The 27310-nt window shown below is 39.6% G+C and overlaps 1 protein-coding gene across 3 annotated transcripts; it reads left to right on the top strand.

Moving 5' to 3' along the window:
- Positions 1 to 27: 27 nt before the first annotated feature.
- Positions 28 to 26417, top strand: LOC5516392 (ubinuclein-1). Of its 3 annotated transcripts, none has more exons than XM_032386251.2 (24): positions 28 to 917; positions 1050 to 1166; positions 1317 to 1361; positions 2773 to 2835; positions 3276 to 3373; positions 3475 to 3517; positions 4003 to 4124; positions 4603 to 5070; positions 5342 to 5384; positions 5551 to 5637; positions 6378 to 6417; positions 6663 to 6744; positions 9239 to 9281; positions 9408 to 9497; positions 9616 to 9689; positions 9989 to 10076; positions 10293 to 10348; positions 18044 to 18094; positions 18164 to 18180; positions 18293 to 18339; positions 18679 to 19955; positions 20480 to 20727; positions 21273 to 21395; positions 25030 to 26417. In XM_032386251.2, exons 1-24 carry the CDS (start codon positions 762 to 764, stop codon positions 25089 to 25091), a joined length of 3540 nt encoding a protein of 1179 aa, XP_032242142.2. In that variant the 5' UTR covers positions 28 to 761; the 3' UTR covers positions 25092 to 26417. The 3 variants fall into 3 exon arrangements, with proteins under 3 accessions (XP_032242142.2, XP_032242141.2, XP_032242143.1); XM_032386250.2 differs by having other exon boundaries at positions 9236 to 9281; XM_032386252.2 differs by lacking the exon at positions 21273 to 21395 and having other exon boundaries at positions 30 to 917; positions 9236 to 9281.
- Positions 26418 to 27310: the final 893 nt, after the last annotated feature.

The following is a 27310-nucleotide window of genomic DNA, read 5'->3' as shown; positions in this document are numbered from 1 at the left end:
AACGAGCGTGACTAAGACTTGGTTGCGTTACAGACCCTAGATGCCCGTGATGGCCTGGATCCCAGCGATGTTGGATATGTTGTTCGTGTGTACTTGGCCGTGGATGCGAGCGGTAAACACTGGGAAACGATCCAATGAAAAGAATTCGTTGGCATAGCATCTGTCATTTCTAAACCACGGACACCCTTCAAAATCTCATAGTTCACGCAACTCGGTCATATCACTGTTGAAAACAAATCACAAGACAATGGGGGTTGTCGTAAAGCAACTAGCTTAGTGAACTGGCGCAAGCATGTGCGCTCGCGAGCCGGGTGGGGTTTAGCTGGGACCCAAGCGGACACGTTTTGGCTACTCTCGCCATTTTGGGGGTAAAAAGGAGGAAATTTTGGTAATTTCAAACCTTACGGAGTCTGAAGAACTGGGATATTGATAAATCCGAGGAAGGACCTTTTTCCAAAAAACGTAAATCCTGGTCTATTTTTATGTTTTCTTAACGTTATGAGTGGATTTAGAGCGAAATTTTAATTTTTTGAAGATTGCTCGATTTGCTTGTGTGTGAGCAAAGTTTCCACACAAGACACTTCAAGAGTTGTTGAGGCAAGAAACGTTACTGCGGCTGCGCAGAACCCTTGCACGCATGCGCAGTTGACCAATTTGTCGACTTAGTTTTCGCGGCGAACGCGGGCAAGTTGAAGATGGCTAAAGGTTTGTGTGAATGGGGTTCAACATAGTCGTGGATTTTACACTTTTCTTCATGGAACATGGAAAAGGATGCCACAACAAAGATCGCAGGATCCAAGGGCATCCAAAACGGCGAGGGAAAACAAAGTACGATGCGATTTACCCTCGAATTGAAGGAAAGCAGCGATAAATATTTTCCTGAGTTCTCGTACCGAGAATTACTCCGCAGTACTTCGGTAAGCATTTTTTTATTCCTGCTCTTTCCTTTATGGCTATTTTCGTTGCATTTCGGGGTTCTATGGGGCCAAGCCGTGAACCTCATCCATGTCCAGCAGTTGTACTAATCGCTCTCACACTCTCTCTAAAAGGTTGGGGAAGCCACTACAAAATCCAAAACTTTGAAAGACAAAGACAAAATCTGGCCCGATGAAGACAGCCAAGACGAAAAACTAAAGGAACTAGCCAAGAGGTTCGAGGATAAATATGTAAGTACTAGAAGGGTTTTATTCTTGGTCTGTACGTATTTATTTTCTCTGTGTGTGCCGCGCGCGAGATCGTAGTGAAATCAGTCGTCGTGTGTGAATTGTGTGACGCTTTTATTTTGTATTGAATTCTTCTATACATCTACTCGACAGGGACCCAAACCAAATTCCAAGAAGAGAAGACAAGAAAGAATAGCCGTAAGTTGTCCCACATTTTAATATTTGTGTGTATTTCATAATAAAATGCTTTCAACTTGGTTCTAAAATGGTGATCATCAACAACAGTTCGAATTCTGTATCTTACACCAACCTGTTATATATTTTTTCTTCCATGAATAACTAATACCTCTTATAATTTTGCGATTTTTTTATTTGTATCCCTTCACTAATAAACCTCGGTCTCTATTCTGCAACCCATTTAATAGTTATTCCATTTCTGTTCAGTCACCCAAACTCGATTATATTTTTAGTCTGTCGTGAATGTGATGTCGTGACCTTCCCGATGTATTTTCCGTTCTTCTTTTCGTATACCGAACAAATTCTCTTTCTATGATCAGCAAAAATAATAGAATGATCATTCAGGTATTGCCTTTGTTATTTATTGTTAAGTCGGATATTAACAACTGCGATTAGTAATGGTTGTTGTTGGTCGGTATATTAATGTTAGAGGAATGAATTGTTTATCAATGTCGCTTCTTGTTAATATTTTGAGTTTATTAGTGTCATAGTCTTAAAGGATATTCTAGTCACTGATCGTGTAAAGTGAAGGTATAGAATCCGTTACTATTTATTTGCAACAAATGCATATGGAATGCATTTTTTTTACTTTTTTGTATTCTCTATTTAACTTGGAGAAAGGATGGAAAGATTAGGAAAATGGGATGTGTAACATACTTCTAATTGTTCGAAATATTTATTTTGTTTACAAGCCAAAATGGTTACCAATATTATCTTTCAATTTTTGTCCTCAATTTGTCGCCTTAGGGCTGATTCAGACAGCACAATTTAGGGGCTTATTACATGTCATATTTCAGCCCAGGCTTAGTTTTCAGCCCGTTTAGGGAGGCTGAGAGTCCAGCCCAGTATCCCCAACAAATACTTGTTAAATTGCTCTTTCAATTACGTGAACAAGTTTCTGGCCTGGGATCAATTAAAGTTCAAGGGGATTTTTCCAGCCCGGGCTGTCAAACCGGTCTTGGATTTTCAGCCTGGACTAGCATGTTGAAAATCGCCACGTAATCACATAAAATATCTCAGCCTGAGCTGGAAAACAACACAATCCGAGTAGAACCCAGCCCAGGCTGGATTAAGGCATATAATTGGTAAGCAGCTGCATGGGCTGAAGTTTCAGCCCGGGTTGAAATTCATCATATCATCAGCCCCTTAGTTGTATGCGATACCTCTACAACTTGAGTTGTGGAGTGTAAAACATCCTACTACTTGGCTACGATGCTCGACTACGATAGTCATATTGGGTAATTCGAGCTTAGACATGTCGTGGACAGGTGGCGTATAATTATGTTGTGGTGTCTAAATCGGCCTTTATATATATCTGAATTTTGTAAGATTCTGAGTTTATAAGTTAACAAACTCGATGTGTTGTGTTTAGGATCTGGTTGATGTGACATATGGATATGATGAAAACGACCCTTTTGTTGATAATTCTGAAGCAGTAAGTAGATAACCTTCATTTTGGCACACATTTATACACAAATATTGTCAAACAGAATTTGATGGTATAACTAGAGAAATTATAGACAAACTGTAGATAAACTATATAACCTCTTTAGGTGTGATGGAATCAGGGAAATAGATCAACATGTATGTGTTCCATAATTGCTTGAATAAGCCCTGGATAGGGGCCTTGCCTAAACTTGTTGTACTTTATAGATCCAATGACTAGGGGGGTTTTACATTCGATGGGAAGTAACCAAAACTGGCAGTACTACACACACAAAGTTTATCACTGAAAGCTTAAGTTGCTGTCCTTCTGGGAGAATTTATACTTCTTGTACATTGTAAAAGTAATTTTAATTAAATTGGAAAATATATTTTAAAATAAGTGCATCCCCTCTTGTTAAAATGATAACCATATATACATTGTTGTTTTAGTATGATGAGCTTATTCCAGTGGATTGGACGACAGAGCACGGTGGCTTCTATATCAATCAAGGAAGTCTGAATTTCCGCCCCATCTCCTCAGATGACAGGTGAGCCAGGCAATATTTCTCCTTCACATTTCATGCCATTAAATGTCTTCAGTTTGGAAAATTTCTCAATGTACTAATTTATATTCCTGATTATTTTTTAGCGATGATGACTTCAAGGGGACCAAGAAAAGAAAAACTCCAAAGGTACAGAAATAATGTGAAAAGTGAATTTTTCTAGTATACAGTCAGATAATAACACATTACTAAAGAGGCATAAAATCACCTGGGTATGTTAGGGATGTTTTCCCTAATTTTCAGCATACCCAACAGTATTTATCTGTATCCATTCACACATGAACTTTGGCTTTCCGTTTGAGTTGTGACTGTTTTTTGGTGATGGAAGCCCAGAAACAATTCAAACTTTATTCAATGATGAGAGGTTTAGTGAAAGGTAGCTTTGAAAGTGATCCACTATGATGTTGTTTTGGTTCAGTTCAGTCTAAAGCTCCACAGATGCAGAATTTGTAAGCAAATATTTTTGTGCACAAAAAACAGTCACTTCTCAGAAATGAAAGGCACAGGGTGTACCGTAGGGTGTACTTGAAAACGGGTATAAGGTGAGCAGGTAACTGCTTAGGCCAAACCCTCTATCTTACTCATGTATCTCAACAAAGCATTTCTCTGTATAGAAAATCAAGGATCCAAACAAAGTAAAGAAGCTGAAGACTCCTGCAGAGAAGGAGAGAAAGAGAAAGCAGCACACAGGTTCCACAGACAAGGAAAAGAAACCCAAGAAAGTCCGTCTGCTAAGGTATTTAATATTGTCATTGGCATAAAAAAGCTAAGCCTTAGGATTTTAAAGATATCTTGCAGTACAGGAGAGACATAAGCTGGTCTGATAATTCCTGTATCTAAACTTTATGTCTCTCTTGGTCATCACTTGATACATTAAATAAGCCCTAGATTTTTTGGAGATTTTTGATGTCCATTGACTTGCATGACAATCCTTTTTTCTTTTTGATTTGAATATCCATATCCGAATGTGATGCATTAGATTAGAAATGAGCTGTTTTAGTTATAGGAAGGATTGAAAATCACTGTAATTCAAGCCAATATAATTTACTTCTGAGATGAACATCTCATTTGCATAGGGTTTCATAGCCTACAAACACATGCAAAAAGCAAGTCGATTTGTGAATGCTCAGACCAGATACAAAGATGCAACCCTTTTAAAGCTTCTGAGGGTTATATTGGTTTCCACATTAACAAGTAATGTTTGATTTTTCTAGTGGGGACAAAGAAAAGAAATCTAAGAAAAAGCTGAGTTTGAATGCCAGCCAGCATGGATCATTACATAGCATGCTTGCGGGTTCGTCAAGCATATCAGCAACAGGTTCAGCTTCAGTCACAGCAATGTCTAATGGCGTTGCCACACCCATTGGAACATCGACTGCAGGCTCTCCTCCTAGCAGCATAAAGACAGAATTTGCGAATGAGGACTCCATACCACTTGCCCAAGTCTTAGCTGCAAACGCTGCTGCTGCATCTGAAGCAAGTAACTTAAGCGGCCAGGCATCAGTCTCACAGAATGGGTTGCTAGGTGATGGGGATGAGGGGGAAATAGTTCCCAAACTCCCTAACTACCTCCCTACCCATGTAGAAAGTGTTGTCATGAAGTTGAAGCAAGCAGCTACCAATGCTGCTGATGAGGGAAAGTGCAAGTTCTTTAATAAGGATGTCAACCAAATGTTGCTTGGGTAAGATTACAGGGCTTACAATCAAATGTCAATCAAATTTTTCAGAGATAAAATTACAGTGCGATGCTGGCTACAGTGGATTGCATGCAAATTGGCTAACTTTTTTATTGTTTTGTGGCTGCAGCATCTTACTATGTAGTTAGAGTTTAGGTTAAGACTGGTCTCTCCTTTTTAACTCGTGAATGCTTGAAAAGCATTTAAAAGTTATTGTGGGGGACTTCTGTGTGAATGGATCGTCAGATCAGAACAGTACATTACCTTTTTTTGTCAGGATTGAAACTCAATCTAGAGAGCTGAGCTGCAGAGTGCGATCTGTAAGTACAGTACCTGGCCTATCTGTTATATCCTACAACTAACACCCAATTTTAGATACACTACCAGCATAGCTCGATTGTTTTAGTTGTACAGTATATGTCCACAGACATTCTTTTTATAGGTTATATTCTTAATACTGCATCTACCGTATCCCTTGTCCTCCAGGGAATTTATGACTACTTGGCATTCTACCTACCATGCACTAAGGACACTCTTCTGAAGCGAGCCAAAAAGTTGCTCCTCACAGATCAGGTAGATATGAAGTTTGATGTTAGTTTATTTTCACTTTATATGTGTCTGACTGTCTGTTTGTTTCTATGTTTGTTTACCTTTTAACTAAAAAAGAGACATAAGTCAAAGTAATTATGTTCTGTTGCGTTAATATAGTTATCATTTTGTGATATAGTTCTGTAATGTTCTGATATGTTATGTTATGTTATGTTATGTTATGTTATGTTATGTTATGTTATGTTATGTTATGTTATGTTATGTTATGTTATACCTGTCAACTTTAAACAAGCGCAAAGAGCTTCATGCTGCCACAGAAACAAATCCCTGTTATGTAACAGTGCCTAATGCCTAATATTATGTAAATAGTGTTATAGACCGTGTATGGTAATGATTATTCTTAATAAATCCCTTGGTAAGAGACCTCCACAAAACAGGGTTGTAGGGATGATTCTGTAGTTTGGGTCTTTTTTTTCTGCGTACCCTAATATACTCTGCTTAACACCTGTACACCTGTATTGTGCACTGTTCCCTGAATGCCTGCGCTCACCCATAAATACCTGAATGTACACTGTATGGTATTAAACTATAAAGTAATAATAATACAATACTCCAAAAACTGGAAATCGACTCTGCCATTTTGGCAGAGTCGATTTCCAGTTTTTGGAGTATTGTATTCATTGTTCTGGTACGAGATCGCAACAGTTTGGGCTTTTTGATTCTAAACTATAAAGTAGATGTCCATTTTTCATTCTTTCTTCTAGGCTGGAAGATTAAGGGAACCAATGGCAAAACTGAAAGCAGGTGAGAGTGTGAATAGGAAATCTGTTTTTGTGGAGGAGGATGTGATTGGAGCTGTGTTCATATTCAAATTGCCCAATGTCTTTGCTGTTTTGACCATTAAATTTTAATGTCTGTGATAACAATTGATAATTATACAGTAAAACAATTGAGAAAATGCAATAGTAATAATTGATCAACTGTTAATTAATACAGTAGTAATGACTGAACAATTGTTCCTCGATAAATTGATCTCTTGTTTTTTCTAGCTGTTGACAAAGTGATGCCTGAACAGATCAAGGCATTTGAAGAACAAGTTCGAAAACATGTAGAGGAAGAAGCCTCAGCAAGGTATGCTAGGGGTACATCCAGGATTTAGAAAAGGGGGCAGCATCCTGAAGGTGGGGCATGAGGAAAAGGGGCATCATCCTGAAGGTGGGGGCATGAGGAAAAGGGGCAGCATCCTGAAGGTGGGGCATGAGGAAAAGGGGCAGCATCCTGAAGGTGGGGGCATGAGGAAAAGGGGCATCATCCTGAAGGCAGGGGCATGAGGAAAAGGGGCATCATCCTGAAGGTGGGGGGCATGAGGAAAAGGGGCAGCATCCTGAAGGTGGGGGCATGAGGAAAAGGGGCAGCATCCTGAAGGTGGGGGCATGAGGAAAAGGGGGCAGCATCCTGAAGGTGGGGGCATGAGGAAAAGGGGCAGCATCCTGAAGGTGGGGCATGAGGAAAAGGGGCAGCATCCTGAAGGTGGGGGGCATGAGGAAAAGGGGCATCATCCTGAAGGTGGGGGCATGAGGAAAAGGGGCAGCATCCTGAAGGTGGGGGCATGAGGAAAAGGGGCATCATCCTGAAGGTGGGGGGCATGAGGAAAAGGGGCAGCATCCTGAAGGTGGGGCATGAGGAAAAGGGGCAGCATCCTGAAGGTGGGGCATGAGGAAAAGGGGCAGCATCCTGAAGGTGGGGCATGAGGAAAAGGGGCAGCATCCTGAAGGTGGGGGCATGAGGAAAAGGGGCAGCATCCTGAAGGTGGGGGCATGAGGAAAAGGGGCAGCATCCTGAAGGTGGGGGCATGAGGAAAAGGGGCAGCATCCTGAAGGTGGGGGCATGAGGAAAAGGGGCAGCATCCTGAAGGTGGGGGCATGAGGAAAAGGGGCAGCATCCTGAAGGTGGGGCATGAGGAAAAGGGGCATCATCCTGAAGGTGGGGCATGAGGAAAAGGGGCAGCATCCTGAAGGTGGGGGCATGAGGAAAAGGGGCAGCATCCTGAAGGTGGGGGTATGAGGAAAAGGGGCAGCATCCTGAAGGTGGGGGGCATGAGGAAAAGGGGGCAGCATCCTGAAGGTGGGGGCATGAGGAAAAGGGGCAGCATCCTGAAGGGGGGGCATGAGGAAAAGGGGCAGCATCCTGAAGGTGGGGGCATGAGGAAAAGGGGCAGCATCCTGAAGGTGGGGGGCATGAGGAAAAGGGGGCAGCATCCTGAAGGTGGGGGCATGAGGAAAAGGGGCAGCATCCTGAAGGTGGGGGGCATGAGGAAAAGGGGCATCATCCTGAAGGTGGGGGCATGAGGAAAAGGGGCAGCATCCTGAAGGTGGGGGCATGAGGAAAAGGGGCATCATCCTGAAGGTGGGGGGCATGAGGAAAAGGGGCAGCATCCTGAAGGTGGGGCATGAGGAAAAGGGGCAGCATCCTGAAGGTGGGGCATGAGGAAAAGGGGCAGCATCCTGAAGGTGGGGCATGAGGAAAAGGGGCAGCATCCTGAAGGTGGGGGCATGAGGAAAAGGGGCAGCATCCTGAAGGTGGGGGCATGAGGAAAAGGGGCAGCATCCTGAAGGTGGGGGCATGAGGAAAAGGGGCAGCATCCTGAAGGTGGGGGCATGAGGAAAAGGGGCAGCATCCTGAAGGTGGGGGCATGAGGAAAAGGGGCAGCATCCTGAAGGTGGGGCATGAGGAAAAGGGGCATCATCCTGAAGGTGGGGCATGAGGAAAAGGGGCAGCATCCTGAAGGTGGGGGCATGAGGAAAAGGGGCAGCATCCTGAAGGTGGGGGTATGAGGAAAAGGGGCAGCATCCTGAAGGTGGGGGGCATGAGGAAAAGGGGGCAGCATCCTGAAGGTGGGGGCATGAGGAAAAGGGGCAGCATCCTGAAGGGGGGGCATGAGGAAAAGGGGCAGCATCCTGAAGGTGGGGGCATGAGGAAAAGGGGCAGCATCCTGAAGGTGGGGGGCATGAGGAAAAGGGGGCAGCATCCTGAAGGTGGGGGCATGAGGAAAAGGGGCAGCATCCTGAAGGTGGGGCATGAGGAAAAGGGGCGGCATCCTGAAGGTGGGGCATGAGAAAAAGGGGAAGCATCCTGAAGGTGGGGGCATAAGGAAAAGGGGCAGCATCCTGAAGGTGGGGGCATGAGGAAAAGGGGCAGCATCCTGAAGGTGGGGGGCATGAGGAAAAGGGGGCAGCATCCTGAAGGTGGGGGCATGAGGAAAAGGGGCAGCATGCTGAAGGTGGGGCATGAGGAAAAGGGGCAGCATCCTGAAGGTGGGGCATGAGGAAAAGGGGCAGCATCCTGAAGGTGGGGGCATAAGGAAAAGGGGCAGCATCCTGAAGGTGGGGGCATGAGGAAAAGGGGGCATCATCCTGAAGGTGGGGCATGAGGAAAAGGGGCAGCATCCTGAAGGTGGGGGCATGAGGATGGGTTGAGGGGTCAATATTAGAAGCACATGCCAGGAAGTAAAAATATGTGGATTTTCACTCCCATTCATCTCTTCTTATCCAAAGAGTATTAATTTATGTTTGCCCATGCAAAATGGTTGCTTAATGACTGTGATGGTTTGTTCTCTCCCTAGTAGTTCAACACAAGGAATTGAACAGCAGAATACAGAAGACAAAAAGGTAATTTATTAATCACAATTTTAAACTATTGAATTTTATACACAAGTCATTTGTAATTAAACTTTAAACTGTTTATTTATTTATTTATATTTTGTGATCCATTGCCTGTAATTTTATCTTGTACAGAGGGAGCTTTTCAAATCTGCTATGGAGTTTGAAGAAGATGCTGAGAAAGGTGAAGAAGTCACTACCCCAACAGACCCACCTTCTACTACGGTGAGACAACCTATATTTCTAAGATAAAATATGGCTTCCTCTCTTAAGATGAAAATATAGCTTGGACAAAATTCCTTCTCAAGCTTATCTTTGATGCACCCTCTGTTAAATGTTTCAGGCTCAATGTCAAACAGATGAGAAGACAAAGAAGACTGTGCCGAAAAGGAAATTTATTTGGTCTGACGAGCTTAGGTTTGTGATGTACTGACTGCTGGTGATAATGTTTCCACTTACAGAACTTATTATATAGAATGCAATTAGGCACAAATATTGTAAAGTTTGGTGCTAGGGTATAATTCCCAAATGTTTTAAGTGATCTGTCTTGTCATTAGTGGAAAAAAGGTATATTTATTAATCATTTCATGCTTATTGTATAAACAACATGTTGGTTTGTTAACTGCTGTTCTAGTATAGGAGGCAGATCTGATATCTTTTCCCTACTGGTACATGTGCTAGACCTGATCATTTATGCGTTGCTGATGTCGTCTCAGGGAACTTCTGCATGATGTAGTCACAGTAAAAGTCAAGCTGTTTGAGATGTCAAAGACAAGAACAACTTCTGCTGAGGAATATCTTAAAGTAAGTAACAAATTGTCAGGTTTGTCCCTAAGTTATTCGCCTGCCTGCTGGCTTGGTAATTGACCCTTCAAATATAGCACAAAGTGCTTGTAAAGTCATAACTCAGCTGGTTTTTTCTGTTAATTGCGGATGTAGTTTCCTGAAGGTTGTCCTATTTCCCCATTTAATACTTTAAAGGTTTGATTGAAATTTATATTTTGGTTCTGGTTTATGCAGGAGTTCTTTGATACAGAAGTAAAGCAGCTATGGCCCAAGGGGTGGATGACTAGCAGGTAGAGTATTACCCCAACACTCGGTAGTGCATTATAAGTACTACCCCAACACTCGGTAGTGCATTATAAGTACTACCCAAACACTCAGTAGTGCATTATAAGTACTACCCAAACACTCAGTAGTGCATTATAAGTACTACCCAAACACTCAGTAGTGCAGTATAAGTACTACCCAAACACTCGGTAGTGCAGTATAAGTACTACCCAAACACTCAGTAGTGCATTATAAGTACTACCCAAACACTCAGTAGTGCATTATAAGTACTACCCAAACACTCTGTAGTGCAGTATAAGTACTACCCAAACACTCGGTAGTGCAGTATAAGTACTACCCAAACACTCGGTAGTGCAGTATAAGTACTACCCAAACACTCTGTAGTGCATTATAAGTACTACCCAAACACTCGGTAGTGCAGTATAAGTACTACCCAAACACTCGGTAGTGCATTATAAGTACTACCCAAACACTCAGTAGTGCAGTATAAGTACTACTCTCAACACTCAGTAGTGCAGTATAAGTACTACCCAAACACTCAGTGGTGCATTATAAGTACTACCCCAACACTCAGTAGTGCAGTATAAGTACTACTCTCAACACTCGGTAGTGCATTATAAGTACTACCCAAACACTCTGTAGTGCAGTATAAGTACTACCCAAACACTCAGTGGTGCATTATAAGTACTACCCCAACACTCAGTAGTGCAGTATAAGTACTACCCAAACACTCTGTAGTGCAGTATAAGTACTACCCAAACACTCAGTGGTGCATTATAAGTACTACCCCAACACTCGGTAGTGCATTATAAGTACTACCCAAACACTCGGTAGTGCATTATAAGTACTACCCAAACACTCAGTGGTGCAGTATAAGTACTGTACAGGACCCGAAATGATCCCAGGACCCGAAACGATCCCAGGACCCGAAATGATCCCCAAAAGTACCCCAACTGATCCCGGGACCCGAAACGATACCGAGGAGTCCCCGAAATCAACCCCACGGAAATGCGGTAATGGACAAAGGGAAAGCAGAAGAAGCACTTCCAATTCTTAAAGCATAATTTAGGGTTGACAGCCAATCTATTTCTAAATAACATGACTTAAAAAACTTAAATTCCAATACAATACTTCTATTTATTACATTGCCCCGGCGGTAAACCCATAAACAGAGTCCTAAACAAATACACAACTTTTAATTGCTACTGAAAGGAGTACAACATAAACATAGCACAGCCAAAGCACAGCCTTGCTCAGAACAACCAAACTTTTGACCTTCGAAACATTTGCAGTTCCAACACATGACTCTGACACTATAAATCTCGTTTCCGGTAAACATCACCCTAAAAATCTATATTCATTTGACAACCAAACGTGTTTTTCACCACGAAATCCATGTTCACACGAGCGAATATTTACCGACAGCCGGTTTGGCCGAGAAGATGGAATTACAAAAGCACACTGAGTAATGCACTCGAACAACCCTTTTACTACCGTTGCAAAATATTAAGAGATGTGGCTTTTGTTGAAAGCAATATGTGAGTTTTGAATTTCCTTATGTAGTAGTGCGTACACCACTGAATGATTTCTCTCTATCTCTCTTTATGATAGGTCTTTCATTCACCGAACACAAACAAACATTTTCCTACGGGAAAGCAGAGGCATGTCTAATCTTTGGAGACATTCGTTTATGGCTTGTTATGTATGAATTATTTATTCACGCCTGGTTCTTCAAATTACCATCACGGGAATTTTTATTTGACACCAATTGTTGACTCAACCAAGCTGTCGAAAGCTGTATTTCCCGCGCAGTCGTATATAAAAATCTTAATACTATGGTTTTAGTTAATTCAAATTTCTGGATAGTGACAAAAATGACGCTTAAATGTTTCATATGTTTTTAAAACTGAAAGCCAATCCTTCCACATTCCTTTTGTTTGTCCATTACTGCAATTCCTTGGGGTTCATTTCGGGGACTCTTGGGGATCGTTTCGGGTCCCGGGATCAGTTGGGGTACTTTTGGGGATCGTTTCGGGTCCTGGGATCGTTTCGGGTCCTGGGATCATTTCGGGTCCTGTACAGTACTACCCAAACACTCAGTAGTGCAGTATAAGTACTACCCAAACACTCAGTAGTGCATTATAAGTACTACCCCAACACTCTGTAGTGCATTATAAGTACTACCCAAACACTCGGTAGTGCATTATAAGTACTACCCAAACACTCGGTAGTGCATTATAAGTACTACCCCAACACTCAGTAGTGCAGTATAAGTACTACCCAAACACTCAGTGGTGCAGTATAAGTACTACCCAAACACTCAGTGGTGCAGTATAAGTACTACCCAAACACTCAGTGGTGCATTATAAGTACTACCCAAACACTCAGTGGTGCAGTATAAGTACTACCCAAACACTCAGTGGTGCATTATAAGTACTACCCAAACACTCTGTAGTGCATTATAAGTACTACCCAAACACTCAGTAGTGCATTATAAGTACTACCCAAACACTCGGTACTGCATTATAAGTACTACCCAAACACTCTGTAGTGCATTATAAGTACTACCCAAACACTCTGCAGTGCATTATAAGTACTACCCAAACACTCTGTAGTGCAGTATAAGTACTACTCAAACACTCAGTAGTGCAGTATAAGTACTACCCAAACACTCTGTAGTGCATTATAAGTACTACCCAAACACTCTGCAGTGCATTATAAGTACTACCCAAACACTCTGTAGTGCAGTATAAGTACTACTCAAACACTCAGTGGTGCAGTATAAGTACTACTCTCAACACTCTGTAGTGCATTATAAGTACTACCCAAACACTCAGTGGTGCAGTATAAGTACTACCCAAACACTCAGTAGTGCAGTATAAGTACTACCCAAACACTCAGTAGTGCAGTATAAGTACTACCCAAACACTCAGTAGTGCATTATAAGTACTACCCCAACACTCTGTAGTGCAGTATAAGTACTACACAAACACTCGGTAGTGCAGTATAAGTACTACCCAAACACTCTGCAGTGCATTATAAGTACTACCCCAACACTCAGTAGTGCATTATAAGTACTACCCAAACACTCGGTAGTGCATTATAAGTACTACCCAAACACTCAGTGGTGCAGTATAAGTACTACCCAAACACTCTGTAGTGCAGTATAAGTACTACCCAAACACTCAGTAGTGCAGTATAAGTACTACCCAGTTATTTGGTAGTGGATTATAAGTACTACCCAAACACTCTGTAGTGCAGTATAAATACTACCCAAACACTCTGTAGTGCAGTATAAGTACTACCCAAACACTCAGTGGTGCATTATAAGTACTACCCCAACACTCGGTAGTGCAGTATAAGTACTACCCAAACACTCAGTAGTGCATTATAAGTACTACCCAAACACTCTGTAGTGCATTATAAGTACTACCCAAACACTCAGTAGTGCATTATAAGTACTACCCAAACACTCTGTAGTGCATTATAAGTACTACCCCAACACTCGGTAGTGCAGTATAAGTACTACCCAAACACTCAGTAGTGCATTATAAGTACTACCCAAACACTCTGTAGTGCAGTATAAGTACTACCCCAACACTCTGTACTGCAGTATAAGTACTACCCAAACACTCGGTAGTGCAGTATAAGTACTACCCAAACACTCTGTAGTGCAGTATAAGTACTACCCAAACACTCTGTAGTGCAGTATAAGTACTACCCAAACACTCGGTAGTGCAGTATAAGTACTACCCAAACACTCTGTAGTGCAGTATAAGTACTACCCAAACACTCTGTAGTGCAGTATAAGTACTACCCAAACACTCAGTAGTGCATTATAAGTACTACCCAAACACTCAGTGGTGCATTATAAGTACTACCCAAACACTCAGTGGTGCAGTATAAGTACTACCCAAACACTCAGTGGTGCATTATAAGTACTACCCAAACACTCTGTAGTGCATTATAAGTACTACCCAAACACTCAGTAGTGCATTATAAGTACTACCCAAACACTCGGTACTGCATTATAAGTACTACCCAAACACTCTGTAGTGCATTATAAGTACTACCCAAACACTCTGCAGTGCATTATAAGTACTACCCCAACACTCAGTAGTGCATTATAAGTACTACCCAAACACTCGGTAGTGCATTATAAGTACTACCCAAACACTCAGTGGTGCAGTATAAGTACTACCCAAACACTCTGTAGTGCAGTATAAGTACTACCCAAACACTCAGTAGTGCATTATAAGTACTACCCCAACACTCAGTAGTGCAGTATAAGTACTACTCAAACACTCGGTAGTGCAGTATAAGTACTACCCAAACACTCAGTGGTGCAGTATAAGTACTACCCAAACACTCTGTAGTGCATTATAAGTACTACCCAAACACTCTGTAGTGCATTATAAGTACTACCCCAACACTCTGTAGTGCAGTATAAGTACTACCCAAACACTCAGTAGTGCAGTATAAGTACTACCCAAACACTCAGTAGTGCAGTATAAGTACTACCCCAACACTCTGTAGTGCAGTATAAGTACTACCCAAACACTCAGTAGTGCAGTATAAGTACTACCCAAACACTCTGTAGTGCAGTATAAGTACTACCCAAACACTCTGTAGTGCAGTATAAGTACTACCCAAACACTCAGTAGTGCATTATAAGTACTACCCAAACACTCAGTAGTGCAGTATAAGTACTACCCCAACACTCGGTAGTGCAGTATAAGTACTACCCAAACACTCAGTAGTGCAGTATAAGTACTACCCAAACACTCTGTAGTGCAGTATAAGTACTACCCAAACACTCAGTAGTGCAGTATAAGTACTACCCAAACACTCGGTAGTGCAGTATAAGTACTACCCAAACACTCTGTAGTGCATTATAAGTACTACCCAAACACTCAGTGGTGCATTATAAGTACTACTCAAACACTCAGTAGTGCAGTATAAGTACTACCCCAACACTCTGTAGTGCAGTATAAGTACTACCCAAACACTCAGTAGTGCAGTATAAGTACTACCCAAACACTCTGTAGTGCAGTATAAGTACTACCCAAACACTCAGTGGTGCATTATAAGTACTACCCAAACACTCAGTGGTGCATTATAAGTACTACCCAAACACTCTGTAGTGCATTATAAGTACTACCCAAACACTCAGTGGTGCATTATAAGTACTACCCAAACACTCTGTAGTGCATTATAAGTACTACCCAAACACTCAGTGGTGCATTATAAGTACTACCCAAACACTCTGTAGTGCATTATAAGTACTACCCAAACACTCAGTGGTGCATTATAAGTACTACCCAAACACTCTGTAGTGCATTATAAGTACTACCCAAACACTCAGTGGTGCATTATAAGTACTACCCAAACACTCAGTAGTGCAGTATAAGTACTACCCAAACACTCGGTAGTGCATTATAAGTACTACCCAAACACTCTGCAGTGCATTATAAGTACTACCCAAACACTCAGTAGTGCAGTATAAGTACTACCCAAACACTCAGTAGTGCATTATAAGTACTACCCAAACACTCAGTAGTGCAGTATAAGTACTACCCAAACACTCTGTAGTGCAGTATAAGTACTACCCAAACACTCTGTAGTGCATTATAAGTACTACCCAAACACTCAGTGGTGCAGTATAAGTACTACCCCAACACTCGGTAGTGCAGTATAAGTACTACCCAAACACTCAGTAGTGCAGTATAAGTACTACCCAAACACTCTGTAGTGCAGTATAAGTACTACCCAAACACTCTGTAGTGCAGTATAAGTACTACTCTCAACACTCGGTAGTGCATTATAAGTACTACCCAAACACTCAGTGGTGCATTATAAGTACTACCCAAACACTCGGTAGTGCAGTTTAAGTACTACCCAAACACTCAGTAGTGCATTATAAGTACTACCCCAACACTCTGTAGTGCAGTATAAGTACTACCCAAACACTCGGTAGTGCAGTATAAGTACTACCCAAACACTCTGTAGTGCAGTATAAGTACTACCCAAACACTCAGTGGTGCATTATAAGTACTACCCAAACACTCAGTGGTGCATTATAAGTACTACCCAAACACTCTGTAGTGCATTATAAGTACTACCCCAACACTCTGTAGTGCATTATAAGTACTACCCAAACACTCAGTGGTGCAGTATAAGTACTACCCAAACACTCGGTAGTGCAGTATAAGTACTACCCAAACACTCTGTAGTGCAGTATAAGTACTACCCAAACACTCTGTAGTGCAGTATAAGTACTACCCAAACACTCGGTAGTGCAGTATAAGTACTACCCAAACACTCAGTGGTGCATTATAAGTACTACCCCAACACTCGGTAGTGCATTATAAGTACTACCCAAACACTCTGTAGTGCAGTATAAGTACTACCCAAACACTCGGTAGTGCAGTATAAGTACTACCCAAACACTCTGTAGTGCAGTATAAGTACTACCCAAACACTCAGTGGTGCATTATAAGTACTACCCCAACACTCGGTAGTGCATTATAAGTACTACCCAAACACTCTGTAGTGCAGTATAAGTACTACCCAAACACTCGGTAGTGCAGTATAAGTACTACCCAAACACTCAGTGGTGCATTATAAGTACTACCCAAACACTCAGTGGTGCATTATAAGTACTACCCAAACACTCTGTAGTGCATTATAAGTACTACCCAAACACTCAGTAGTGCATTATAAGTACTACCCAAACACTCTGTAGTGCATTATAAGTACTACCCAAACACTCTGTAGTGCATTATAAGTACTACCCAAACACTCTGTAGTGCAGTATAAGTACTACCCAAACACTCTGTAGTGCAGTATAAGTACTACCCAAACACTCGGTACTGCATTATAAGTACTACCCAAACACTCTGTAGTGCATTATAAGTACTACCCAAACACTCGGTAGTGCAGTATAAGTACTACCCAAACACTCTGTAGTGCAGTATAAGTACTACCCAAACACTCTGTAGTGCAGTATAAGTACTACCCAAACACTCAGTAGTGCATTATAAGTACTACCCAAACACTCAGTGGTGCATTATAAGTACTACCCAAACACTCAGTGGTGCAGTATAAGTACTACCCAAACACTCAGTGGTGCATTATAAGTACTACCCAAACACTCTGTAGTGCATTATAAGTACTACCCAAACACTCAGTAGTGCATTATAAGTACTACCCAAACACTCGGTACTGCATTATAAGTACTACCCAAACACTCTGTAGTGCATTATAAGTACTACCCAAACACTCTGCAGTGCATTATAAGTACTACCCCAACACTCAGTAGTGCATTATAAGTACTACCCAAACACTCTGCAGTGCATTATAAGTACTACCCAAACACTCAGTAGTGCATTATAAGTACTACCCAATCACTCAGTGGTGCAGTATAAGTACTACCCAAACACTCAGTAGTGCAGTATAAATACTACCCAAACACTCAGTAGTGCATTATAAATACTACCCAAACACTCAGTGGTGCAGTATAAGTACTACCCAAACACTCAGTGGTGCAGTATAAGTACTACCCAAACACTCTGTAGTGCATTATAAGTACTACCCAAACACTCTGTAGTGCAGTATAAGTACTACCCAATTATTTGGTAGTGGATTATAAGTACTACCCAAACACTTAGTGAATGAAAAAATACTTGTTATGTTTCTAGGATTCTCTTCAAGGAGAGCAAGCCAGCCCATTTGCGTGTAACAAGTGCTCCGTAAGTACTCGTTTTGACAATTTTTCTTTGCTAGAGATTTCACTCACACCAACCCTCTTGTCTCAGCAGGTTTAAAGCTAAGAAAGGTGAGTCACAGTAATTGTGTATTTAGTTTAGAATGCCGTTTATTCTAGTTGTTATTTGGTCAATAATCATAAAAAATGTTCATTTTATTTTTGTTGTTTTGTTGTTGTTCAGCACCTGGACCTAAAAAACAAGGAGAAACTTCACCACCTGAAAACCAGGTATGTTTAAGTAATGTATGCTTTTTATGTGTGCCCTGGGTTATGTTTACATAGCACGAAAAGTGTGAAAAAATATTGCACTACTATAATAAAATGTTGCAGGATTCCATCATATTTTGGTATGCACTGATTGAAGCATTTCTTTGCCAGACTTGATGTCAGTCATATAAGCATGTTTCCTTTTTGCCTTCACAAAGCTGTCATGGTGGTGTAATAGCTTGCATCATACTGTAACAGTTACTACCTGAATTAAAAAACAGTTTGAAAGACAATGGGATACAGGATACATGGTGTGGTTACTTTTTTTAAATTATTATTATTTTTTGCCTCTTTTTCCAGGGCACAGATGTATCTAAAGACAGGACCAATTCTGTCATGTCAGCGACATCATCTGTTTTATCAGTCAGCTCATCTGTTCCACCTGCACTGCTTACAGGTGTCACAGTAGCTGAAGCCAAAGCTAAAACCCCTACTACAGCACCAGCAAATGTAAAACCTACCACTATTTCAGAGACTACTAAATTAGAGTTGAAGATAACTCCCATGTCAATGACAAACTTTTCTACATCTAAATCCATGTCAGTGGCGACTGTTCAACTTGTTACAAGTACCTCAACACCAGCATCAAGTCTGATTTCAAATATCGCCCGACTTGCGTCCTCAGCTGGTGGCACCACCACAGCAGCATCATCTGGCACGTCAAAACCTTTCCCAATACAGAGTTTAGCTACAGAGACAGTAGGTGCAATCACGAAGAGTGAGGATACCACGCTTAAGAGACCTGACCTGGTAGACAGCCAACTCAGGGTTACACAAGCAAACCTCAAACGGACTCCAGTGAATGCAGTTTCGCATGCTGCAAGTTCATCAATTCTAGGGGTGCAGAAACAACCATCAATCTTTAGTCAGGCTGGACATCCTGTTGGTGTCAATCCAGCTGCGTCATCACCTCTCAAATCACAGCCAGTTACGATTCTAGACTTTGCAGACATTGTATCTGACCTACAGAGTGAAACCCCAGATTTGCTGGGGAAATCTGTCACAAAATCTCCCTCACCAATGCATATGAAGGAGTTAGACATGAGTCCTGCAAAATCGTTACCTTCACCTCAAATGCAAAACATTCACTTTTCCAATTCATCACCTGCAAAGGTTATAAGGTCGCCTCCACAAGCAAGGGAGGTACCACGCCTTAGTCACCAGATGTCCCCAGCAGCAGAACCTGTTTCTCAGCTCATGTCATCCATTCCTTCGCCAGGGATGCCCCAAGGGGCAGGCCATGGGGTGTCTAGGGATCATGGACAGACAGGAAGCCTCTCTCATAGAGAAATGGTACAAGCAGCACGACAGGTTGCTGTCAACCCAAACACATCACCCCGCATGTCAGCCACTACCATGGGGATGTCAAGGGAGCAGATGCAGAGAGCAGCACAAGGGATGCATGCCGGGGTTTCTTTGGGAAACAGAAGGATGAGTGACAATATGTCAGGAAATGGGATGCCTGATCTTCAGAATAACTACATAGATTTGAATGCAGCAGCCATGATTTCTCATCAAAGGCAGCAAGCAGCAGCTAATAAGGCTATACTTGATGCCATAACATCATCAGCCAGGGTGTAAGTATTTGTTGTAATGGTGTGTTGTGGAAAAAGGACTTAGAAGACAACACTGATTTAGTTTTTATTTGTTGTTAATAAGTTCTTTGGCCTGAAATAAAGGCTTACAGTAGCAACCACAGAGTATGAATTAGATAATATGCTTGAGAATCTAGAGCTTTGCCAGGGGTTTCATTAAGTTTTAGAGTAGCTGGTGAAGATCGGTGGAGAAAGTAGGGTATGGAAGTTATTTTATTAGTTTAAAATAAATAAAACTTAAATACACTTTTTTGCCCGGTTCTGCCAGCTAATGGGGCCTAATGAAACCCCTGCTGGCAATGATTAACCTGGGTTTTTTTATGATGACTGAATTCTCTGTCTGTCAGTTCTATTGTGTGCCTTAAGGCTAGTCACACTGACTGATTTTGTAGTTCCATTAGTAAACCAAGGGAACCCATCTTGATTCAGCCCAAAATTTAACCAAAGAGTTACCCTAAATCGTATTCAATAAACACTGATTTTTTTCAAAATTCCTTTATGTTAAGAAATATGTCTGGGTCGGCGTCAATGCCACTATCCCACCCTGTGATATCACGGCAGCTGAGTAACCCCACCCAGACAGGATACCTGCCAGTGTCTGCGTCTAGCCATCAGCCCCAGATGCTCTCCATGATGGGTAGGGGTAACCTGCAGTCCAGTACGACCACGCCCTTGAGCCACATGGGGATGCCCCCCATGCCACAAAGTAATGTGATGCACCTGGCCCAGCAACAGCAAATGGCATACAATCAAGGTGAGAATAGAGTGTTTTTCAATTAAGTAGACTTTGCTTCACTTGTGTTGGTGAAGCCTTAAATAAAATGTTGACAAGGGCTTCCTTCAACGGCTTTTTTTTGGTTTTGCCAATGATGAAAATACTGTCTCAGTCTTGACTTCTGTAAATGATGATTGTACAATGTATCCCATACATAGGAAAACAAAAAAACTTTTTCTTGGCTTGCTGTGAGGGACAAACATTGAGAAAAATAAACACATGAAACAATCGTCCCTATTAACATTTCTTGAACATTTCATGTGTACATTTTTAAGCACCCTAACTATATTTGATTGAGACGATACGCCACAGTAATCAACTAAATGCAGAGCATTGTAAAACTATAATTCAAACATTGATCATCTAATAAACATTGATGTCATAAAAACTTCAAGATTAAATGACAATTAAACACATTTCAAACATATCAATGGTTATTTCCTAAAGGGATTTCATCAGGGTTTCTTTCACCCTGAAAAAGCCTGATACTCAGGCTAACCAAAATTACCTTGTGTTGTTACCAGTTCTCCTAGGGTATAACAATGTGGCTGCCTCCAACTCACCAGCCTGCTCGACTGGTCTCACTCCTGGCTTACAACTGCCTGCTCAACAAGTCCTTCTTACCTCTAATGCTAACATGTTTCAAGGTAGACCATCGAATTTAAACACTTTTTCATTTGAACTTGATAAAAGATAATTATAGGTTTTAAACCAGAAAGCAGAAGAAGATTAATTACAGAAGGAGTGCCGGAGACATAACTACTATATTAACAATATAAATTATAACAAGGGATGTAGGAGACTTAATTAGTGTATGAACAATATAAATTATAACAAGGGGTTTAGGAGACTTAATTAGTGTATGAACAATATAAATTATAACAAGGGGTTTAGGAGACTTAATTACTGTATGAACAATATAAATTATAACAAGGGGTTTAGGAGACTTAATTAGTGTATGAACAATATAAATTATAACAAGGGGTTTAGGAGACTTAATTAGTGTATAAACAATATAAATTATAACAAGGGATGTAGGAGACTTAATTAGTGTATGAACAATATAAATTATAACAAGGGGTGTAGGAGACTTAATTACTGTATGAACAATATAAATTATAACAAGGGGTTTAGGAGACTTAATTACTGTATGAACAATATAAATTATAACAAGGGGTTTAGGAGACTTAATTAGTGTATAAACAATATAAATTATAACAAGGGATGTAGTAGACTTAATTACTGTATGAACAATATAAATTATAACAAGGGGTGTAGTAGACTTAATTACTGTATGAACAATATAAATTATAACAAGGGGTTTAGGAGACTTAATTAGTGTATGAACAATATAAATTATAACAAGGGGTTTAGGAGACTTAATTAGTGTATAAACAATATAAATTATAACAAGGGATGTAGTAGACTTAATTACTGTATGAACAATATAAATTATAACAAGGGGTGTAGGAGACTTAATTACTGTATGAACAATATAAATTATAACAAGGGATGTAGTAGACTTAATTACTGTATGAACAATATAAATTATAACAAGGGATGTAGTAGACTTAATTACTGTATGAACAATATAAATTATAACAAGGGGTTTAGGAGACTTAATTACTGTATGAACAATATAAATTATAACAAGGGGTTTAGGAGACTTAATTACTGTATGAACAATATAAATTATAACAAGGGGTTTAGGAGACTTAATTACTGTATGAACAATATAAATTATAACAAGGGGTTTAGGAGACTTAATTAGTGTATGAACAATATAAATTATAACAAGGGGTGTAGGAGACTTAATTAGTGTATGAACAATATAAATTATAACAAGGGGTTTAGGAGACTTAATTAGTGTATGAACAATATAAATTATAACAAGGGGTTTAGGAGACTTAATTAGTGTATGAACAATATAAATTATAACAAGGGGTTTAGGAGACTTAATTACTGTATGAACAATATAAATTATAACAAGGGGTGTAGGAGACTTAATTAGTGTATGAACAATATAAATTATAACAAGGGGTTTAGGAGACTTAATTAGTGTATGAACAATATAAATTATAACAAGGGGTGTAGGAGACTTAATTACTGTATGAACAATATAAATTATAACAAGGGATGTAAGAGACTTAATTAGTGTATGAACAATATAAATTATAACAAGGGGTTTAGGAGACTTAATTACTGTATGCACAATATAAATTATAACAAGGGGTTTATGAGACTTAATTACTGTATGAACAATATAAATTATAACAAGGGATGTAGTAGACTTAATTACTGTATGAACAATATAAATTATAACAAGGGATGTAGTAGACTTAATTACTGTATGAACAATATAAATTATAACAAGGGGTGTAGGAGACTTAATTAGTGTATGAACAATATAAATTATAACAAGGGGTTTAGGAGACTTAATTAGTGTATGAACAATATAAATTATAACAAGGGGTTTAGGAGACTTAATTAGTGTATGAACAATATAAATTATAACAAGGGGTGCAAGAGACTTAATTAGTGTATGAACAATATAAATTATAACAAGGGGTTTAGGAGACTTAATTACTGTATGAACAATATAAATTATAACAAGGGGTTTAGGAGACTTAATTAGTGTATGAACAATATAAATTATAACAAGGGGTGTAGGAGACTTAATTAGTGTATGAACAATATAAATTATAACAAGGGGTTTAGGAGACTTAATTACTGTATGAACAATATAAATTATAACAAGGGGTGTAGGAGACTTAATTACTGTATGAACAATATAAATTATAACAAGGGGTTTAGGAGACTTAATTACTGTATGAACAATATAAATTATAACAAGGGATGTAGTAGACTTAATTAGTGTATGAACAATATAAATTATAACAAGGGGTGCAAGAGACTTAAGTACTGTATGAACAATATAAATTATAACAAGGGGTTTAGGAGACTTAATTAGTGTATGAACAATATAAATTATAACAAGGGATGTAGGAGACTTAATTAGTGTATGAACAATATAAATTATAACAAGGGATGTAGGAGACTTAATTAGTGTATGAACAATATAAATTATAACAAGGGGTTTAGGAGACTTAATTACTGTATAAACAATATAAATTATAACAAGGGGTTTATGAGACTTAATTACTGTATGAACAATATAAATTATAACAAGGGATGTAGTAGACTTAATTACTGTATGAACAATATAAATTATAACAAGGGATGTAGTAGACTTAATTACTGTATGAACAATATAAATTATAACAAGGGGTTTAGGAGACTTAATTACTGTATGAACAATATAAATTATAACAAGGGGTTTAGGAGACTTAATTACTGTATGAACAATATAAATTATAACAAGGGGTTTAGGAGACTTAATTACTGTATGAACAATAAAAATTATAACAAGGGGTTTAGGAGACTTAATTACTGTATGAACAATATAAATTATAACAAGGGGTTTAGGAGACTTAATTACTGTATGAACAATATAAATTATAACAAGGGGTTTAGGAGACTTAATTACTGTATGAACAATATAAATTATAACAAGGGGTTTAGGAGACTTAATTACTGTATGAACAATATAAATTATAACAAGGGGTTTAGGAGACTTAATTACTGTATGAACAATATAAATTATAACAAGGGGTTTAGGAGACTTAATTACTGTATGAACAATATAAATTATAACAAGGGGTTTAGGAGACTTAATTACTGTATGAACAATATAAATTATAACAAGGGATGTAGTAGACTTAATTACTGTATGAACAATATAAATTATAACAAGGGGTTTAGGAGACTTAATTACTGTATGAACAATATAAATTATAACAAGGGGTTTAGGAGACTTAATTACTGTATGAACAATATAAATTATAACAAGGGGTGTAGGAGACTTAATTACTGTATGAACAATATAAATTATAACAAGGGGTTTAGGAGACTTAATTACTGTATGAACAATATAAATTATAACAAGGGGTTTAGGAGACTTAATTACTGTATGAACAATATAAATTATAACAAGGGGTTTATGAAGAAAATAAATTAAAAAAAGGATGCAGGTCTAGCTAGCCTTGAGTTTTGTCATAATGTTGTTGTAAAATTATTGCAGGTTTATATCTTCATCCCACGCTAAACTGAAAATGTCTGTCCTTCAGTGTTTCTAGATAAAGTAAACTGTGTTAAATTACAGAGAACCCAGTGCCTAATTGAACATTAACATAAAAGCTTTTCTTATGATTTTTTTTGCAGACCCCTCCCAGGCCCCAGGTGGCACACATCCACAGTCTCCATATTTGCCAAGGTTCTCATGACACTTGTGTGACATCCTTTTTTTGGAACCATGACATGGAATTGTGTGACCTGAGATTATTCTTTGATCACAGTTTCTATACACTTGTGTGACACACATCCTCTGGGACCATGGCATGAGATTCTGTGACCTGAAAGTTATTCTTTGGTCAAAGTCTCCAAAGATGCCAAGGTTCTCCACCCATTTGCATCACATGTCTGCTTTGTGACTAAAACACAAGATGTTAGAGCTAAAAATCCTTTGACAGTGACTGTGTGAAAATATCCATGTTCATACATGTCTCTCTCTTCGTCATGTGTACACTGCCACTGTCAGATGACCCTGAATGTGTAGTAGCTACATGTGTATGCAGCCAGTTTGTGGTTATTAACCTGTACACCTTACTTTTATCGTGTAATAGTTTCATTTCCACATGGTTATACACATTGTCAACTGACTGACATTCTCACATGCCCTAACCACTCTTATTATTGTGGTATTTTGTGTTATTACATACTCCAGGTCATGTCTCTACACCACACCCACTATACTGCATTAGTGAAATAAATATAAACAACTTGGGAAAGACTGGTTAAGTTAACCTTTTCCCCACCAAGGTAAAGCTCTATTCAAATGTTCATCAATTCTAGTCAGTGCTGCCTTCATCTGGCAAGGCAACTTGTAGCTTTGCTATTTGTATACATAGATATTTGTATAAAGAAATTCGCAATATTTTCTACTTGATTTGATATACTATTTTCCTGGTTTAACTCATAATAGCTGAAATCTAAACTACCTGTAATCTTGGTATTGTAGATCATAATTAGCTGTCCCATAGAAAAATTGACAATTTTCATGTTTCACAAAATGTACTACTTCTGCATGAGAATACAACTCCTGTGAGACTGGGTATCATTGTATGAATTGCATCTAGTGTAGAGAATGGTATTAGAAGCCCGCCTACTGAAACAAGTTTCTTGTAAGAGATGTAGTTTGTTTTTCTATGGAACAGCAAACCTAATAGTGAATTACATACTTTGGAAAAAAAAAGATAATATTCATGTAAAACCTTATTTACAAATTACATACGAGTATATTTGATCATTTCATTGTTCAATTCCCATCCAGTCTAACCACAAATTTGTCCCCTCTTTGTCCTACGTGTTAGTTTATGTATACTTATTGAGAGTTTGCGCTGTTTATATTTCTGAATTCCTTTTTAAAGCAGAATTCATTTAGATTTTGTGCCAATTTGGCTAATTTGCCAACATCCTCGCATGGATTTATATGTTTAGCCTGATATGCAAGTAATATGCCAAATAAATTGTATTTATCAGATAAGAGTTAATGAAAGGAGTCTAGTCTCATAAACCAGTGGCGTGAATTAGCAAGTGCCAGTTCAGGATTTGTATAGGGGGGGAGGTTCTTCCAATTTTTAGGGGTCAAAACGGGCCTCAGGTATTTTTTAGGGGGTATCCGAGAAAAAAAGAGACATTATAAGAAATAATCTAAAATATAGTAGAAGATGCCTTGAAAGGGCTTTTTGGGTCCCCTCCTGACTACGCCGCTGTAACACTATACCGTATAAACTAAACCTTATAAACGCCCCCTATCTAAAGAACGCCTCTGATCTGATGAACGCCCCCTAAGGGAAAGTTCATTTATTATCCCGAGGGGAGGGGGGGCGAGGATTTTGTAAGGGAAAAAATAAGGTGCTTCAGATGGAACAAAATTTTCCTTGCCCCCCCCCCCCATTTATGCTTCTCTCATAATTTCGATGCCCCCCCCCCTTCTAGAGAAAACCAGAAGAAAGAAGGAACAAAGGAGTGAATGACAATGTCAAAGGAACGCGCGCAAGAGATCAGCTGCAGGCTTGTGAAAAAAGCTTTTTGTTCTTCTCCATGCGAAAAAAAAGCGCAGCACGAGAAAGACAAGAAAAAGAGAGGAAGAGAATACCGATGGCCAAGAACGAGCGCTTGTAGCATTTAAACGTTTTGTTAATGATTTCAAATATGGAACATAAGCATATAGCGGAAACCATGAAAAAATAGTGTGTATACCGGTTTCCATTGCATAGATTAAACCAGGGACTCGTAAGTAAGGGCAATCATTAGCCAGCTCTCCGGAGATTCGGGACGGCTAGCAGGCTAGGCAATCATCTGTTTTATATAAGTGTCACGGCATTTCCGAGGATCAGGCTATTTTTAGACGCGCGCGCACGAACGGGCCAATCAGTTATGC

Source organism: Nematostella vectensis, chromosome 10 (assembly GCF_932526225.1).
Source record: "Nematostella vectensis chromosome 10, jaNemVect1.1, whole genome shotgun sequence".
Lineage (NCBI taxonomy): Eukaryota > Metazoa > Cnidaria > Anthozoa > Actiniaria > Edwardsiidae > Nematostella > Nematostella vectensis.
This window is presented reverse-complemented; position numbering and strand designations above follow the sequence as displayed.

Excerpts from the sequence above, each read along its gene's own strand:
- LOC5516392 (XM_032386250.2), top strand. The coding sequence starts at position 762 with ATGGAAAAGGATGCCACAACAAAGATCGCAGGATCCAAGGGCATCCAA. Across the intron at positions 1,362-2,772 it reads GAAGACAAGAAAGAATAGCC|GATCTGGTTGATGTGACATA; the intron begins GTAAGTTGTCCC and ends TGTTGTGTTTAG. Across the intron at positions 9,498-9,615 it reads CAGACCCACCTTCTACTACG|GCTCAATGTCAAACAGATGA; the intron begins GTGAGACAACCT and ends TAAATGTTTCAG.